General features: G+C 44.3%; 1 protein-coding gene across 7 annotated transcripts in view; it reads left to right on the plus strand.

The window, feature by feature from the left end:
• Window positions 1-380: 380 nt before the first annotated feature.
• Window positions 381-16,322, plus strand: part of PCDH7 (protocadherin 7) — a 281,720-nt gene continuing 265,778 nt past the window's right edge. For all 7 annotated transcript variants that reach the window (XM_063337311.1, XM_063337312.1, XM_063337313.1 and 4 more), the window contains exon 1: window positions 381-3,585. In XM_063337311.1, the coding sequence (XP_063193381.1) occupies window positions 382-3,585 (3,204 nt within the window). In that variant the 5' untranslated portion in view covers window position 381. The remainder of the gene's footprint in view (window positions 3,586-16,322) is intronic.

Consider the following 16,322-nt stretch of genomic DNA (forward strand, 5'->3'; position numbering starts at 1 on the left):
ATCGCTCAGTGCTTCTCCTGCTTTTATTGCAAACCTTGCAAAGTGATTACAGTAACATCAGAGAGGAGGAGGAGAAGGGGGAGGAGGAGGAAAATCCCATCCTATCTACCGAGATGAATCTTTAAAAAGCAAAATACACTGTCCCGTGAACTGTGAGTACATCGCAACTGGAAGGCAGGGAGAGCAGCAAAGGAGCCAGCAGCAGGGTTTTGACCACCAATTGCACCAGCCATGAGACAATAAGTTCCCAGGAACAGAAGGATTTTGTAATTGATCACCCGGACGCTCAGCCGCTCTGTTGGCTTCTCAGGGGAGTTTACTGGGGGGCAGGTGGGAGTGAGACGAGGGGGGGGGGGGGTCGGTGCGAGGAAGATGAGAAAGATGCGGACTCTCCTTGGCTTTGTGCATTGCTGCTGCTGCTGCTTCTGCTTCTTGCTCCTCCTGCCTCCGCCGCTCTGGGTCAGCCTGGCAGCGGCCAAGCAGCTCCTGAGGTACCGGCTGGCCGAGGAGGGACCCGCCGACATCCGCATCGGCAACGTGGCTTCCGACCTGGGAATCGTGACGGGCTCCGGAGAGGTGACATTCAGCCTGGAATCGGGCTCCGACTATCTCAAGATCGATAACATGACCGGGGAGCTGAGCACCACGGAGCGGCGCATCGACCGCGAGAAGCTGCCGCAGTGCCAGATGATCTTCGACGAGAACGAGTGCTTCCTGGACTTCGAGGTGTCGGTCATCGGCCCCTCGCAGAGCTGGGTGGACCTCTTCGAGGGCCGGGTCATCATCCTGGACATCAACGACAACACCCCCACCTTCCCGTCCCCTGTCCTCACGCTGACCGTGGAGGAGAACCGGCCCGTGGGGACCCTCTACCTGCTCCCCACCGCCACCGACAGGGACTTCGGCCGCAACGGCATCGAGCGCTACGAGCTGCTGCAGGAGCCCGGCGGGGACGGCGGCCGCCGCGCTGGCGGGGGCGGCGGCGGCGGCGGCGGCGGCGGCGGCGGCGGGGGAGGCTCGGCCTCGGCGGCCTCCGAGAGCGCCCTCTACCCCGGCGGCAGCAAGCGGCGGCAGGAGGCGGACGCGGCGGCGCGGAGCAGCGTCTTCGAGCTGCAGGTGGCCGACACCCTCGACGGGGAGAAGCAGCCGCAGCTGATCGTCAAAGGGGCGCTGGACCGGGAGCAGCGGGACTCCTACGAGCTCAGTCTCCGCGTGCGGGACGGCGGCGACCCGGCGCGCTCCTCGCAGGCTATCCTGAGGGTGCTCATCACCGACGTGAACGACAACAGCCCCCGCTTCGAAAAGAGCGTCTACGAGGCAGACCTGGCGGAGAACAGCAGCCCCGGCACCCCCATCCTGCAGCTGCGAGCCGCCGACCTGGACGTGGGGGTGAACGGGCAGATCGAGTACGTCTTCGGGGCGGCCACCGAGTCCGTCAGGCGCCTGCTGCGGCTGGATGAGACCTCTGGCTGGCTCAGCGTCTTGCACCGCATCGACCGGGAGGAGGTGAACCAGCTTCGCTTCACCGTCATGGCCCGAGATCGGGGCCAGCCCCCCAAGACAGACAAGGCCACGGTCGTGCTGAACATCCGTGATGAGAATGACAACGTGCCCACCATCGACATCCGGAAAATTGGGCGCATCCCACTGCGGGATGGGGTGGCTAGTGTGGCCGAGGACGTGCTGGTGGATACCCCCATCGCTCTGGTGCAGGTGTCGGACCGGGACCAAGGTGAAAACGGCGTGGTGACCTGCACCGTGGTGGGCGACGTGCCCTTCCAGCTCAAGCCGGCCAGCGAGGGTGAAGGGGAGCCACAGAACAAGCGCAAGTATTTCCTCCACACCTCAGCCCCTCTGGACTATGAGGCTGTCCGTGACTACAACGTGGTGATTGTGGCTGTGGACTCGGGCAGCCCCAGCTTGTCCAGCAACAACTCCTTGCTGGTGCGGGTCGGGGACACTAACGACAACCCTCCCGTGTTCAGCCAGGCCGTGCTGGAGGTCTCCTTCCCAGAGAACAACTTGCCTGGCGAGAGGGTGGCCACAGTGGTCGCCACGGATGCAGACAGTGGCAAGAATGCTGAGCTCACCTACTCCCTGGAGGCCTCACCCCTCTCCTCAGAGTCGCCAGGCGGCATCTTCAGCATCGACCCTGACTCCGGGGACGTGTCGGTGCAGGCGGTGCTGGACCGTGAGCAACGTGACACCTATGAGTTCCAGGTAACGGCCCGGGACAAGGGGGTCCCATCGCTGCAGGGCTCCACCACAGTGGTGGTGCGGGTGGCAGATCGCAACGACAATGAGCCACGCTTCATGCAGGATGTGTTCACTTTTTACGTGAAGGAGAACCTGCAGCCCAACAGCCCCGTGGGCATGGTGACTGTGATGGACTTCGACAAGGGCCGCAATGCTGAGCTCAGCCTCTCCATCCAGCCCGGTGATCACGACCAGGCAACTGGTATCTTCTCCATCGAGAACGACACCGGAACCATTTTTTCCACCGTCTCTTTTGACCGTGAGCAACAGACCAGCTACACTTTTAAGGTGAAGGCAGTGGATGGAGGTGAGCCACCACGGTCTGCCACTGCCACCGTGTCCCTCTTTGTGATGGACGAGAATGACAACGCACCCACTGTCACCTTCCCCAGCAACAGCTCCTACACCGTGCTGCCACCCTCCAGCAACATGCGCACCGTGGTGGCCACGGTGGTTGCCACCGATGCTGACACCGGTCTCAATGCTGACCTCAACTACAGCATCGTCGGGGGCAACCCCTTCAAGCTCTTCGAGATTGACCCGGCCAGCGGTGTGGTGTCACTGGTGGGCAAGCTGGCCCCCAAGCACTATGGCCTGCATCGCCTCGTGGTACAGGTGAATGACAGTGGGCAGCCACCCCAGTCCACCACTGCCCTGCTCCATGTCTTTGTCAACGAGAGCCTGTCCAATGCCACCGTGGTGGAGGGCCAGGTGGCCCGCAGCCTCCACACTCCCCTGGCCCAGGACATTGCTGGCGACCCCAGCTACGAGCTGAGCAAGCAGCGGCTTAGCATAGTCATCGGCGTGGTGGCTGGCATCATGACCGTCATCCTCCTCATCCTGGTGGTGGTCATGGCCCGCTACTGCCGCTCCAAGAGCAAACACGGCTACGAGGCTGGCAAGAAGGACCACGAGGATTTCTTCACCCCGCAGCAGCATGACAAGGCCAAGAAGCCCAAAAAGGACAAGAAAGGCAAGAAGGGCAAGCAGCCCCTCTACAGCAGCATCGTCACCGTCGAGGCTTCCAAGCCCAACGGGCAGCGCTATGACAGCGTCAACGAGAAGCTCTCGGACAGCCCCGGTATGGGGCGGTACCGCTCGGTCAACGGTGGCCCGGGCAGCCCCGACCTGGCCAGGCACTACAAGTCGAGCTCGCCGCTGCCCACGGTCCAGCTGCACCCGCAGTCCCCCACTGCCGGCAAAAAGCACCAGGCCGTGCAGGACCTGCCCCCGGCCAACACCTTCGTGGGCGCCGGCGACAACATCTCCATCGGGTCGGACCACTGCTCTGAGTACAGCTGCCAGGCCAGCAGCAAGTACAGCAAGCAGGTAAGAGCGCTGCGCCCCGCGCAACCCCCGCGCGGCCCCCGACGCTCACACCCGCACCCCCCCACACACACCCCCCGCGGGGGAGGGAGCGGCGATGCCCGCCTCCCCCCGCCTCCCGCACCGGCACAAGCAGGCACCACCGTCAGCTTCAATGACCCGTTCAGCCTGGCATCCCCGCCCCCCTTCCCCCCCCCCCGCAGGTAGTCAGGTGCCCAGAGCAACACACAGCACGCAGCAAGGAGAGTCAGAGATCTTTATTGTTATCATTTTTTTATCGTTCCCTCCGCTTTTCACACCCGGCAGCCAACCAGCCCGACGGTGCGGCCGCATCGACGGGGGCGGCGGGCACGGCGCCCCCCCGCCCCTTCCCCCGGCAGGCGCAACGGCGGCCGGGCGCGGGGCGGGCCGGGGACGCGGTCGCCAGCCCAGACAGCGAGCTGTGAGGCAACCTGAGGTGCCTTTATCAGCCGCCCGCCCGCAGGCCAATGCCGGCGGTTGCGGGGGGGAGAATCAGGACACACACGCACCCCCCGCCGTTCCCCCGGCGGAGCCGCGCTCCCTCCGTCCGCCCCCGCGGTCCTGCCGTCCTCCCCCCGCCCCCGGCTCCGCCTTCCGCGGCCGATCCCGCTCGCCCCCCCCGCCGTGCTGCTTTCCCAGCCTTACAGGCAGCGGGCTCCGGCCGAGGGGGAAAGTTTGGCCTCGGCAGCCAGGTGTTTTGGGGGAAGGGGGGTGGGGGGGCGGGAGGGACTGTTGCCGGCCTGACCCTTCCTAAAGCTGTGGGTGAGAGAGGGTTTGCAGCCGCCGCGCCGAAGCGCTCGTGGCTGCAATTACCAGGTCGTTCATTAGGACCAAAACGCTTAAATAATCTAGAAAGCCTGTCTGCGGTTTAATTTACACCCCAGAGATCGCACTGGTTGCTCTGAATGCGCACGTTAGCGGCCTTAGAATCGCACACCAGTATGTTTTCAGTGCCTTCCTCCCTCACAACTTCCCCCCCCCCCCGCCCTTGTATATCACATGAAATTCATTCATTCAAGTTGAGAGGCCCTAATTTGCCAGCCCAGCTGCTGCAGAGCTCCGTCTGCGGAGCGCGGCTGCCGTGAGACCTCGCAGGGCGAGGTGTGACACGGGGGACCGGCTCCGATCTGGGCTGTGGTGGCGGAGATCGGTTCAGCGCAGCTCCAAAAGCCTAAAACCGGCGATGGCAGGGACTTCTTGGCAATCCTTGAAACAAAATAGGGGTAGCACAGAGAAGGATCAAGCTCCTAAGTGAAAGCATCTGTTTTGTTTATTTTATAAGACACATATGTAGCCTGAACAGAGGTCACTCTGCTGTCGGGGAGTGCTTTTTGGGTGATAGTACAACGAGATACTTCACACCTGGTGATTTCCATTACATCTTTTCATGTAAGAGAATATTCTTAATGTTTCCTTAGCTACAGTGCATGTTACACAAGAATCTAGAGATAAATGAACGCTGATTCATGTAAATACAGAGCCAAGTCTGGAACAGGGAAATTCTGACTAGTTTGACAAAAATGCTTTCTTTTCAACTTATTAACATGCAAATATGGTACACTATGACTTTTTTTTTTTATACTTTGAAACTAGTCTGCTAGTCTACTACAATTGAAGGTTTACGGTGTGTTGCCAGTATTTGCATTCTGCTCAGAAATACTTAAAATACTGTATAAGAAAATGAATAATATGAGCCACTCAGTCTTCCAGATCACAAAAAAAAAAAAAAAAAAGTGTGATAGATGTACTATCTGCCAGTGGTTTTGTGTATGTTGTTTTACAAGTCATACAGATTTATAGAACGTTTGACACGGTAGTTTCTGGGTGATACATTTCATTAACTGTCTCCTGGAGAGTACGTTACAATTTCAGTTTGAAAATAGTCTGTATAAAATACAAACTACTAAGAAAGTTCCTAAACTTCCATCTACTAAGACTTATTAAGCACATAGTGGATTATGCCTTTTTGGTGAACACTGGAATAACAAAGTAGCAGTGGCACATATGCTAATCAGATACTACTTCTTTCCTGCTGCTGCAGTTCATCTAAACATGTGAATTATAAACTGTCAAAGTGTAATTTATTTTCAGTGTAAAAGAACGACTTGCACGCTAACTGTAGGAATGGTAAAGGACAACACCATACAACTGACTATTTTTCTTGATAAAAAAAACCTGATTTAGGATTACATTAAAAAAATTTTTTTTTAAATTACTTCACATTTTTCAAGGATATATTTTGGTATACATTATAAGGCTTCTTAGTAGAAGAAAATGGCTTTATTACGCTTTTACCTGCAACAGTCAAACCGAAAGAAGCACACGTGGAATTGCTCCAGTATTTATCTAGTTTGTTACAAAACCAATTTCTCAGCCCCGATAGTTTTCCTGTGCTAAACACTTAAGTTTGTTATGAAGGTTAGTTTACCTGAGGAGTTTATAGCCTATGTTCTAGTGCCTTGTCTGTTTTATTTTTAAATACGTAGAAAGTATTTGCACGGTTGTAAAACGGGCACGGAAGTTAAGGAAAGCGTCCAAGAAAACAGTGAAGATAGTGCTAAATAACAAACTTTAAAGGAGATATTATTAGGCACAAAACTTCCGTTACCGCTTGCCTATGAGCACTTGCCAGCTTGTTGCTGAGGGACGTTTATATAGTTTTGTTCACGCTTTTGCATAATAGTGGGGACATTAAGACGTATTTGCATAAGCAATAAGTAGACTTCTCACCTCTCCAACACTGCCAGCGCAGCATTTCCCGGTTTCTCGGGCAAAACACGTGAGGATTTTTAACACCCAAACCACGTGGAGCTCGTTCAGCCCGGTCTTTAGAGAGAAATGTGAAGCAGTTGCAGATAAAGGGTTCTGATGTGGTGTGTATCAGATTATTTTGTGTATCAGGTAGAACCAGTGGCATAGTGACGTGCCCATGCTGGGGAGACTGGTTGAAATCCCTGAGGCTGCCTTTATTTACTCATTGGCACTTCCCTTTGTTCTAATGAGATATTAGAAGGTGTATAAAGTTTTAGAACAAATAAGTGGACACAGCAGAACGCACCTGCTCTGAGTTACTGGAGATGAGAGCAATACTCATTTCCCCTTAGTGTAATTAGAATTGGTAATTGATACTTTCGTATATCTACAACATAGCAGTCAGGAAATAAAGCCTCTACTTAGGTGACCGACTGGTGTACCCCAGTGAATGCAAGTTGTTTTCATCAGGATTATTTGATACTTCCTTTTTAAGGTAATGCATTGGATTTCTTATATGAGTTCCCAAGTACGTCTCGTTGGACACAGTGCTGTATAGGAGAACTTCAGTGGAGAAAAACAATCAATTTCTAACTCTCCTCCTTCTTGACATCAGGTGTGTTATACAGAGTTTAAGTTCTGCGTTCAGTAGACTTCTGACATTTCACCGTCCCTTTTTCAGAAGATCTTTCACAAGTTTTACTCCTGTTTGTGTCTTATCTGGCATGATGCTACTCTGAAATACTCTTTTAGCTTCCCTTTTATCCATTCTCGCCTAGTCAGTCAAGCACTAACATCTACTTAACGGCAAACAAATGTTTAAATCACGTAGTATTCCGTAGCTCTTAATCACTTGCCAAAAGTTAAAGCTGTACAGAAGTGTTTTGCTGAATGGGAATGAGTTTAAGCAAGTGTTTTCCTGGATCACAGATTTAAAATCTGAACCCTCCAGGTGCTGCACGTTGCCTGTGAGGAGCCTGGATGTTGCGAGCTTCCAGCAAAGACAGCCAAAGATAAGGAAAGCTCAGTGTTTAAGAAGAATAATTCGCAGCTTGGAGGGTTGCATCCTTAATCATGATTCTAATCGTAGATATTAATTATAAATAATTGTTTATTTTCTAATGTCAGTTACAGCTATATCTTTATATTATATGCTTGCATTTCCCTCTTGTTTCACGGTGTAAAATAGTGGTATGTGAGCAGGTTTATTTCGCTGAAAGTTTTAATCACGAATATGAGATTAACACGTTAACAGCCACTGTTTGAAGAACAGGCCTTTTAAACCCTGTTTATATGTTTACATTTTTTGGTCACATATTCTCTTGGATTTTTTTTTTTTCTACTCAACCAACAACGATTATTGACTATTTAAAACACTGCAATTGTGGTGGTGGTATTTTGGTGGGTTTTTTTGTTTGTTTGATTTGTTTAGTTTTTTTTTTATTTAATTTTAAGAGGTATTGGTCACCATTGGGAGAATTAGCAGAACCCCTACAGGAATTTCTGAGCAGCATTATTTCTTTGCTTGGGGTATTGGCTTTCTGGCAATTCTGTAATCCTTTATGGATTACCCCTGTGCCTTTTCTCATTGGAAATGTACTGTTTAGTGAAGAGAAATGTTTATCATACCAGAGTGTGCTGACACACTAATCAAAACTAGATGAATTTCCTGTAAAGTCTTATTTCCAGGAAAGCAAAATACACAGAAATTAATTTTTGAAAACATTCTTTGTACGGCAGCCAGTTAATTTGTTTCACAGCGTTTCAAACATTAATCAGCCTGTTGCAATGTAGAAGCATTTTGACTAGTTGGTTATCATGTATGTGAATTGTATCTATACACTAAATGGGTCCATTTCGTCATAAATGTACACATATAACCAGCAGCCTTAATAGGATCCAAAATTCACCCATGAAGGGGGCAATCAGTTTAATCACGCAGAAAAGCTTTTTTTCTTGCCTATGTACAGACACACACATACATACAGGGGCTTATCTCAAAGACTGCTTTTTATAATCACAAAGCAACTCTTGAGTAAAGCTTTTCACAACTTTCAGCTACGCAAATGTATAATAATAATCGTAAACATAACAATGTTATGGTAGCACTAAGTGCATTGTAGAGAAAAAAATGGGAACGTTGTCATTAAGTGTAAACGTTTACATTGGCGTCTTCTTTCAGACGTTTAATTTTAATAGTGTTTGGTGCAAAGTGTACAGAAGTATAGTTCAATTTTCTGTTCTCAATTTGCATTATATTAAATACTTCACAATTAGTTTTTAAAAGTGACCCACATTTGACATTCAGTAACAAATTATGATGAAAGAGGGGCTAATTAAACATGAAATAGATGGATTGTTGATGCTTTAATTATCTATATTTAACACAAAGTGTTCCACTGATAAGTGCAGCCTTTATTTTTTTTCCTCTTCGGTAAAGTCATCTTGTACAGTGCGCAGATGACTAAGTTACCACTGAATCATTCTGTGCTCCCAGGAGATGGAGAGAGCCAAAAGGGACAGGATCTGAGTAAAGGAGGATTCATGCTCTGAATAAGTAAAGAACTGTACTATTATAGGCAAGGGGGTAGCAAGAAGCATCTTTAAAAGGATAGAATGTGATATATCAACTCAGACAGCTCTCCGGCATTGTACATACCGATACGAACCTGGGTTCTAACCCTGGTTAGCAGTTCGACGGTTGCCGTGTCAGTCGTTGTGCTGTAGCAGTGTATTTCGGAGTGTTTCTTTTTCTTTCTCTCTCTCTCTTTTTTTCTTTTCTTTTCTTTTCTTTTATTTTATTTTATTTTTGTAATGTTTAGCTGCCTTGTTTTCCGGTATTTGGGATGTTTGCTGGTTTGAGCAACTGTCAGCTGTGTTTCAGAGAAATACCTGTCCTGCAGCTTCAGGCACATTTTCCTTTAAGGATTTTCTTTCAAAAGTTTTAGAAGGTTTATACAGTTAGTGAGCTGCTGGGCTACTTTGAGATGTAAAACTTATTGAATTGGTTTTGCGTTAAAATAGAAAAGAAAATGAACAGACTTCATAAGTAGTTAGCATTATGCTTATGAGTCAATTAACTAAATCCTTCACAAGCGCTGTGAACTCTTCACTATATTTGCTGAACATTTTAGTATTTAATTACTAACCTTAACAGAACACATCATTTTCATTTTCTTTGACTATATATACAGGAAAAATTGATATAGATATATGAGCAATCCAGTACAGTATTTAGCAGGCTGGCTTTTGAAGTTTTCTAAGCAAGTCTGCTTCCAACAGGTATTTAGAAACTGTTAGAGCAGCAAAACAATTTCCTTTTTTCAGTCTTAGTCTACGTGTAATATGTTCCATGTAATTTATGTTCTACACTTCTCTTTTTACTTATTTATTACCTTTTTAGTTGTTTTTATCTCACTGTGTGCTCAGGCAATGCTATTTCTGTATTTTTCTCCTCTGGTTTTTCTTTCCTAGAAGAGTAGATTTATTGTCTGTCTGATACCAAATTTTGGACTTTACTACCTTATACAACATACTCATCAATAATTAAAACAAGAAAAAATAGACCAACAGTTACTATCCAGAATCAGAAGAAAGTTTTTAATTATTGGGTTTTTTTTAAATATATAAAATTTGCATTATTTCAATTTTTGAATCGAGATTGTAAAAGAAACTCCGATGTTCATATGGGTGTACCTCAAGTTTATTGACTGTGCGTGTTAATGAAAAGTGTCTTGGTAATATGGACTGTGCAATTCAAGTTATTCTAACAGCGTACACTGCATGGCCCAGTAACAGTATAAGGAGAACATTTAAAATACTGTTATTAAAAATATCTTAAATTATTTTCTTTCAGTTGAACTTACAATGCTCAAGCCTTGCTAGCTTCATATCCTACAAAATGCACGTCGCTAGGTAAATAGTAAAAATGAAACTCACCTATAGCCTTTCATTTTTTTCTTTTTTGTACTAAGTCGCACTGCTTGAAATTTTAAAACCTTAATTAAGTGTAAGTAAAAATAATTTGTGAATCTAAGGTCCGAGTAAAACAGCAGATGAGGTAAAATCATGGTGTCCCTTTGAGTTTTGACTTCTATGAAAAAAAAGTCTAAGGAGAGGGTAGAGAACATACGCATACAAAAAAGTTGGGACTGACTTACTGGCTTCCATATGCTTCAGGCAACAGAGACTTCCCAGGGTCGCTTTTATTTTGCTATTGTGGATAACAAAATACCACGCTAATGCTGGAGTAACTAAGGTTAGTTGGGGCATCTAAAATGTGATTTACAACAATGGAAGAAGACAGAGGAGGACTTAAAACTTCTTCATTTCTTATTTTAGTGCAATTTCCTCTATAAATATTTAACTGAGAGCAGGTCATGAACAGATGTCAAAATCTCAAAACGTGATTGGTTATACCAAAGTACCAGTCAGTCAAGTTCCTGAATGGTGCCAGTGACGCACGTTGGAGTTGTCCTATAATGTCCTATAAACTGTGCTGAACAGGAGTTGTTTGCTCGCTCTTGTGTGCCCATTTTCACTGACAAGAGTTGTAAAATTACAAGTAAAAGCAACTTTTGCCTGCATTCAAAAAATAGGGAATAAGTTTGATATATAAAAGAAATGAGCAGTGTGGAGGAATCACTTTTTTTTTTTTTTTTTTTTTTTTTTTGTGGAAGGAGAAGATGGGATAACTTAAGAGTAAAAGTTTCAGTTTTTAGAAGTTTGAAAATAAGTAATGTTCTGGACACATTTAAAACTGAAAGGTATGTAAAAGTGATATGCTTTTTTTTTTTTTTAATCAATCAAACAATCCTCTCAATTAGGTAACACAGCTGTTTTGCAAGCATTAGCTTGTAAAATGCTGCAGCGTAACCCCAAAAGTATAATTTATTTTTACTCAGAGTGGAGCACAAATGACACAATTATTAGAAGCCGAAGAAAAGCATTATGTTTGTCTTTCAAAACTTAATTTACCTTATTAACTGCTGACAAGAGTCAGTATATTTTTTTTTTAAAGGCAAACGTCGTTCTGTCAGATGAGATTTTGTTACAGGTTTTATGTTCTGAATCAAACAACCTAATGGCTAACTTTGTAACCCCTGAAATAAGATGTTGCAAGTAGCGTTCCTGGAGTATTAGGAAGCAATAAAATTAATATTTATCCAAGTATTTCATATAGGGTCTTTTATTATCTACAGATAATATGAAGTAAAATTATAGATAATGTGAATTCAGTTTTTTTAAGACTAGGTACAGAAGGTGGCTACTAGCTAACGTGCTGAAAATCACTCAGAGAATACGTGGTAGAACTAGAGTACAGAAATACTGATTCCATCTGCCATAAATTCAGAGAGAATTTTATCTTGCAGCCTTGTCTGATCCAAATCCTTTATGGTACCATATTGTAAATAACAAAATACTTGTCACCTGACAGGATAAAAATTCCTGCATTATGTCGTCACATGATAATTGTGGAGAATCCTCCACAAACTCCCTGCAGAGTAGTTTCTTGACTGGGGATGTGGCCAGGATGCTCAGGAAGTGTGTGTCTTTTGTGGTACGTGCCAAATGTTTTCTCTGTGGTAGCTCTTAGAGAGAAGCCGGAGGGGCTGCCGTAATTTATTCTGTCTGTCCATGTATAGATGTCAAGGGCTTTTCAGCCCTAGAAGAGTGTAAAATATGAGAAGTAGCCCCTACTTCCTTTGGATACCAAATCCATGTGAGGCAGAATCGCTTTAACTTGTTCTCGGAGACTTATCCTTGGGGAAAATAGTTCTTTATTGGGACAATACTTTTACAGGAATGCAACTTGATGTAGAATTGTGTTTCTGAGTTCAGCGTTATGCTGAAAATGGAACAAGAGGAAATTATGGAGACTGTCATGGTGTTCTGGGTGTGATTCAGCTGTGTAAACATAGGCATCCTGGTGTCACTTCAGATACCCTAAAGTTTCTGAGATACCTGCGCAGAGCTGCACAGACAGGCTGTATGACGCAAGGCCTGGGTGTCTTCTGGGACACTCTTCCGTAGCTGCAGCTCAAAGCCAAACAAGAAAGCAATCACTACATCCTTTGGTTTACTTAAAGAAACAAGAATTAAAGTAAAATTAAGCACTCTGTGAATGTAGTGCATTTTGGCAAGGTTGAAAATGGTTTTTCCAGCCAGAACTTCAGCACAATTTTCAGATGCGTGTGCCATACACATGCCTATTAATAGAACATGCATGTGCAGATATTTGTTCACCTATACACTGATGTTAGGTTAATAAGTTATTTTTGAATTGACACAAACTGTCTCTGTTTTCAGAGAAACAATACGGTCAGCAGGTAGCTCAACCGAACTTCCATTCATCTTCAGACCTCTCAGGCTGATGTTAATCTCGTGTTAGGTTAAACGATGGGTAGTTCGACAAAAGTCCATCAAATTCAACTAATATCAATCGCTGTAAGTTAAATCGGGTGATATAATATTCAGAGACTGCTTTATATTAGAACAAAATATATAGAAGATCAGTTTGGATGTTATGCATCAAAATCTCCCGTGTTTAACTTAGCAGCATGTATATATGTATAACTTGCAATAGGTTTTCATCAGGTATTACATCCAAATGTAAAATTTTCTTTGTAACAGGCTCTGTGAATGATGTGGCTTTGATGACATTTCAAAAAGTATGATTTCAGTGTTAAACAAGTTCTTACTCAAGCCAATGGTACCGCAAGAGTACGTATGGCGAGCTACCTCTGTTCAGTTACTTGACAGGTCACGGCGTTTGTTTGTGGAGTTGCCTGTTACCCCTCGTAGGCATACTTACGAGAAACACGGGAAAATTCATATCCATTTTATAATGCAAAACTTTATCTCTCAGATGAAATCTGGCCATTTGCTTCGGCAAATCTGTTTAATGTATTTAGGACTCCTTTTTTTTAAACGCTATATTTAACCAGAGAAAATACTTCATTAGTTTGCAAACTTTCTAAAGATGAAAGACAAGAACGGAAATATAGATAATAAAACAGCAAACTAAAGTCTTAGTTACTTCACCTGGCCCCAACATTTTCACAGTGATATTTTAAGTCCCTGTTCTACCATCTTCACTGTTAACAACTTTTATGTCTGCTGGTTTCAACATACATTTGGTGTCATTCTCCAGCACGTCACTCCTGTTCTAAGTGAAGTTACATTGTCATAAAATTTGAGTAATGAAATGGTGAATCAGTTCCATCCATGTGTTTTAAATTGGTTATAATGACATAACGTGTGCCTTGCGTGATAGTGAGAGAGGATATCCATCATTCTGTTGAATCAGACAAATGCTATTTTCAATGAGCGTGTAATTATGTTCCAGTTGCAGCACAAGTTTACAGAAGGACAGTAATTGATTTCTCTGAGAGAGAAGTATTTGTTTCCTTTCCAAGTAATGTTGTGAGTTCTTTTACAGAAGGAGTAATTGCACTGGAAACTAGAAATCTCTACTCAAGACAGGTCACTACATGCTCAGCCACTGAACCTCAGCCCAGATCTTGGGTAAGATCTGTCATGTAGATTTAGCAAATTCACTCAGAAGGCTCCTCTGACTATGTACTGATGGATTTATTCTGCTTCCTGCAACTTAAGGGCCTGAACCTATCACTTTATTTTAATGGTATTTTTCTGAATACGAATAAAATTCAGCTATTTCTGGAACAGGTGTTAATTCATGAGTAAAAGTGGGAGCAATAGGTGTGAAACAGAGCAGTACCTGTTTTTGTGGTGGCTTTCAGCTGTGAGTGTTTTTCCTAGAAGTTACAACATGTAGTCTGGCACACGTATTTTACCCAATTTATTACTATATACATATAAAATAGAATAGAACAATGTATCTGAAATATCTAACGACAGCACGGATGGGAGTAACGGCAAGGAACTACCACCGAGGTGCCGTAGGTGTCTCATCGGGATGTGGGTTCCGTCAGTAGGTTCAGACTTGACACTGGGAGCTCCCTCGAGCAGATACGAAACCAGTATAGGTTGGTGCAGCACGGTAACTCACCCTGTCTAAATCCTCCAGGTTCGTATCCAGAATTGTATGTTACTAAAAAAAAATAAATTGCTGTTTGTGGTGTTTTTATGTGCTTTTCTACATGAATTGAGAAAAATACGTGACATGAGAGATTCAGTTTAGAAGTGAAGGAAACTTGTTTAACCGTTAGCAAAACGGCACTGCCTTTGCCATTCTGTATTTAGTAGAGATCACTGGACACTTACATAATTTGTCCTATCTTTTTTTTTTTTTTTTTTGTGGTGCAACACCAGTTCTTTAAATATTTATTTATTAATTGTTGCTAGTATTCTGGATATTTTTTGTTGCTCTTTAGCGCAGAGGAAAAGATAAGCACCAGTGTGAAGTTCCTCTGGGCAGAATAAGTTAAGAAGATTTTGTTATCATTATATTGTGAAATATTTTATCACTTATGTGACATTCAAGGAGACTGCAGGATGTTATATTCAATTGGCCCTTCAGAAACTGCTGAATGAATTGAAAATTCCTCTTGGACTTTCTAATACTGAATATTAGTGCACCTTTCTAGGAACCTTGAATGCTAAATTTATGGGTTTTTTTTTTTTTCTTTTCTAGTTCTTAATTAAATATATAAACTGACTGAACCCTTCAAATTATACAGTAACCTTCCTGGAGAATTAATGTTACAGAAATATGAAAGGACTGGCTAAAGTGTCACTCTATCAAATGTTTTTAAAAGGCTTTATGTATTTATAAGGCTTCATGATCTACTATTGATGCAAATTACTAAGGATAAAATAAAATCCATCTGTTATCAAAGAAAAAAAATAAATGAAATAAGTCCAAGGATTTGAAAGACTTAGCATTAAGGACTGAGAATTCATACTTTGTGATGGGTTTATAGTAATTGACAGTAGAAAAGACTTCTTTTTAGCATTCACAATGTGTGTGGCTTTTTTTTTTTAATCGAAAGAAAATGACTTTGCCATAAAAGCTTCTCATGTAACGTATCCTGTTTCATTTCATAATTTCATATTCTTCACTGAAATGTCTCAATTAAAATATGAACTAGGCTATTTCATGTTGCATTGGGCATCGCTAGTTTTGTTGTTATTACCCTTACATTTAATGAAATTGTCTGTAGCTAAATAAACAGCATTTCATCAAGAGCCGTTGGTTTTCAATCAGCTAGGAAACAGATTACTGGCATGAGAACAGATCTAAGGCTGGTGTCTCCGATCCGCAACTAATTGTGCGCTGATAATAGTACTGCCCACAGGCAAATCTTACTCGCTGTCCTGATCTATGATAGATTTTCCTCTATGTTAATATTAAATCAGATGGAGACATTTTGTAATACTGTTACAGTTACTATCTTTAACCTTTCCTTTTTAATTTGAAATATATACTGTTTGGAGATACCGTCTCCATGTTTCATTTCTGAAAAGAAATGAAGGAAAGAAAAAAAAAGTCTCAAGGAAAGCATAATAGTCATGCTTTTTTCTTTAGCTTCTCCTCTTAAAACAGTCACTTCTTTAGGAGATAAAGTACTGTTGACACTTAAATAAGAATTTGCCTGTAAAATCACATATTTTACCGCTTGGCTCAGAGGGGAGAGGAACGTGTCTGACAAATGGCAGCAGGAAGAAGCGCTTCGCTCTGGCTTGGTGGTGGGCTAGCAGTCGTGAGTGCAGGTGCCAGAGTACTCTCTGGATCACTTGTAGACCACTAACTGTCTTCCGTACATGCAGATTACTGCATTAAGACATCATTCACGTTTTTCCAGTGTGAAAATGATGAGGAGGTACACAGGAGCCCCTGTACCGTACCGAGACTCCATCATTTCAGGCTCTTCACAAATGCAGGTCGTGCTGTTAAGAGCTGCTTTTAAACAAGGGATACGTAGAGGGTAGAATAACACGTGCTGTAGTCAGCACATTATAGTGCTCTGCAAGAATACTGTCTC

This window comes from Chroicocephalus ridibundus, chromosome 5 (assembly GCF_963924245.1).
Source record: "Chroicocephalus ridibundus chromosome 5, bChrRid1.1, whole genome shotgun sequence".
Classification (NCBI taxonomy): domain Eukaryota; kingdom Metazoa; phylum Chordata; class Aves; order Charadriiformes; family Laridae; genus Chroicocephalus; species Chroicocephalus ridibundus.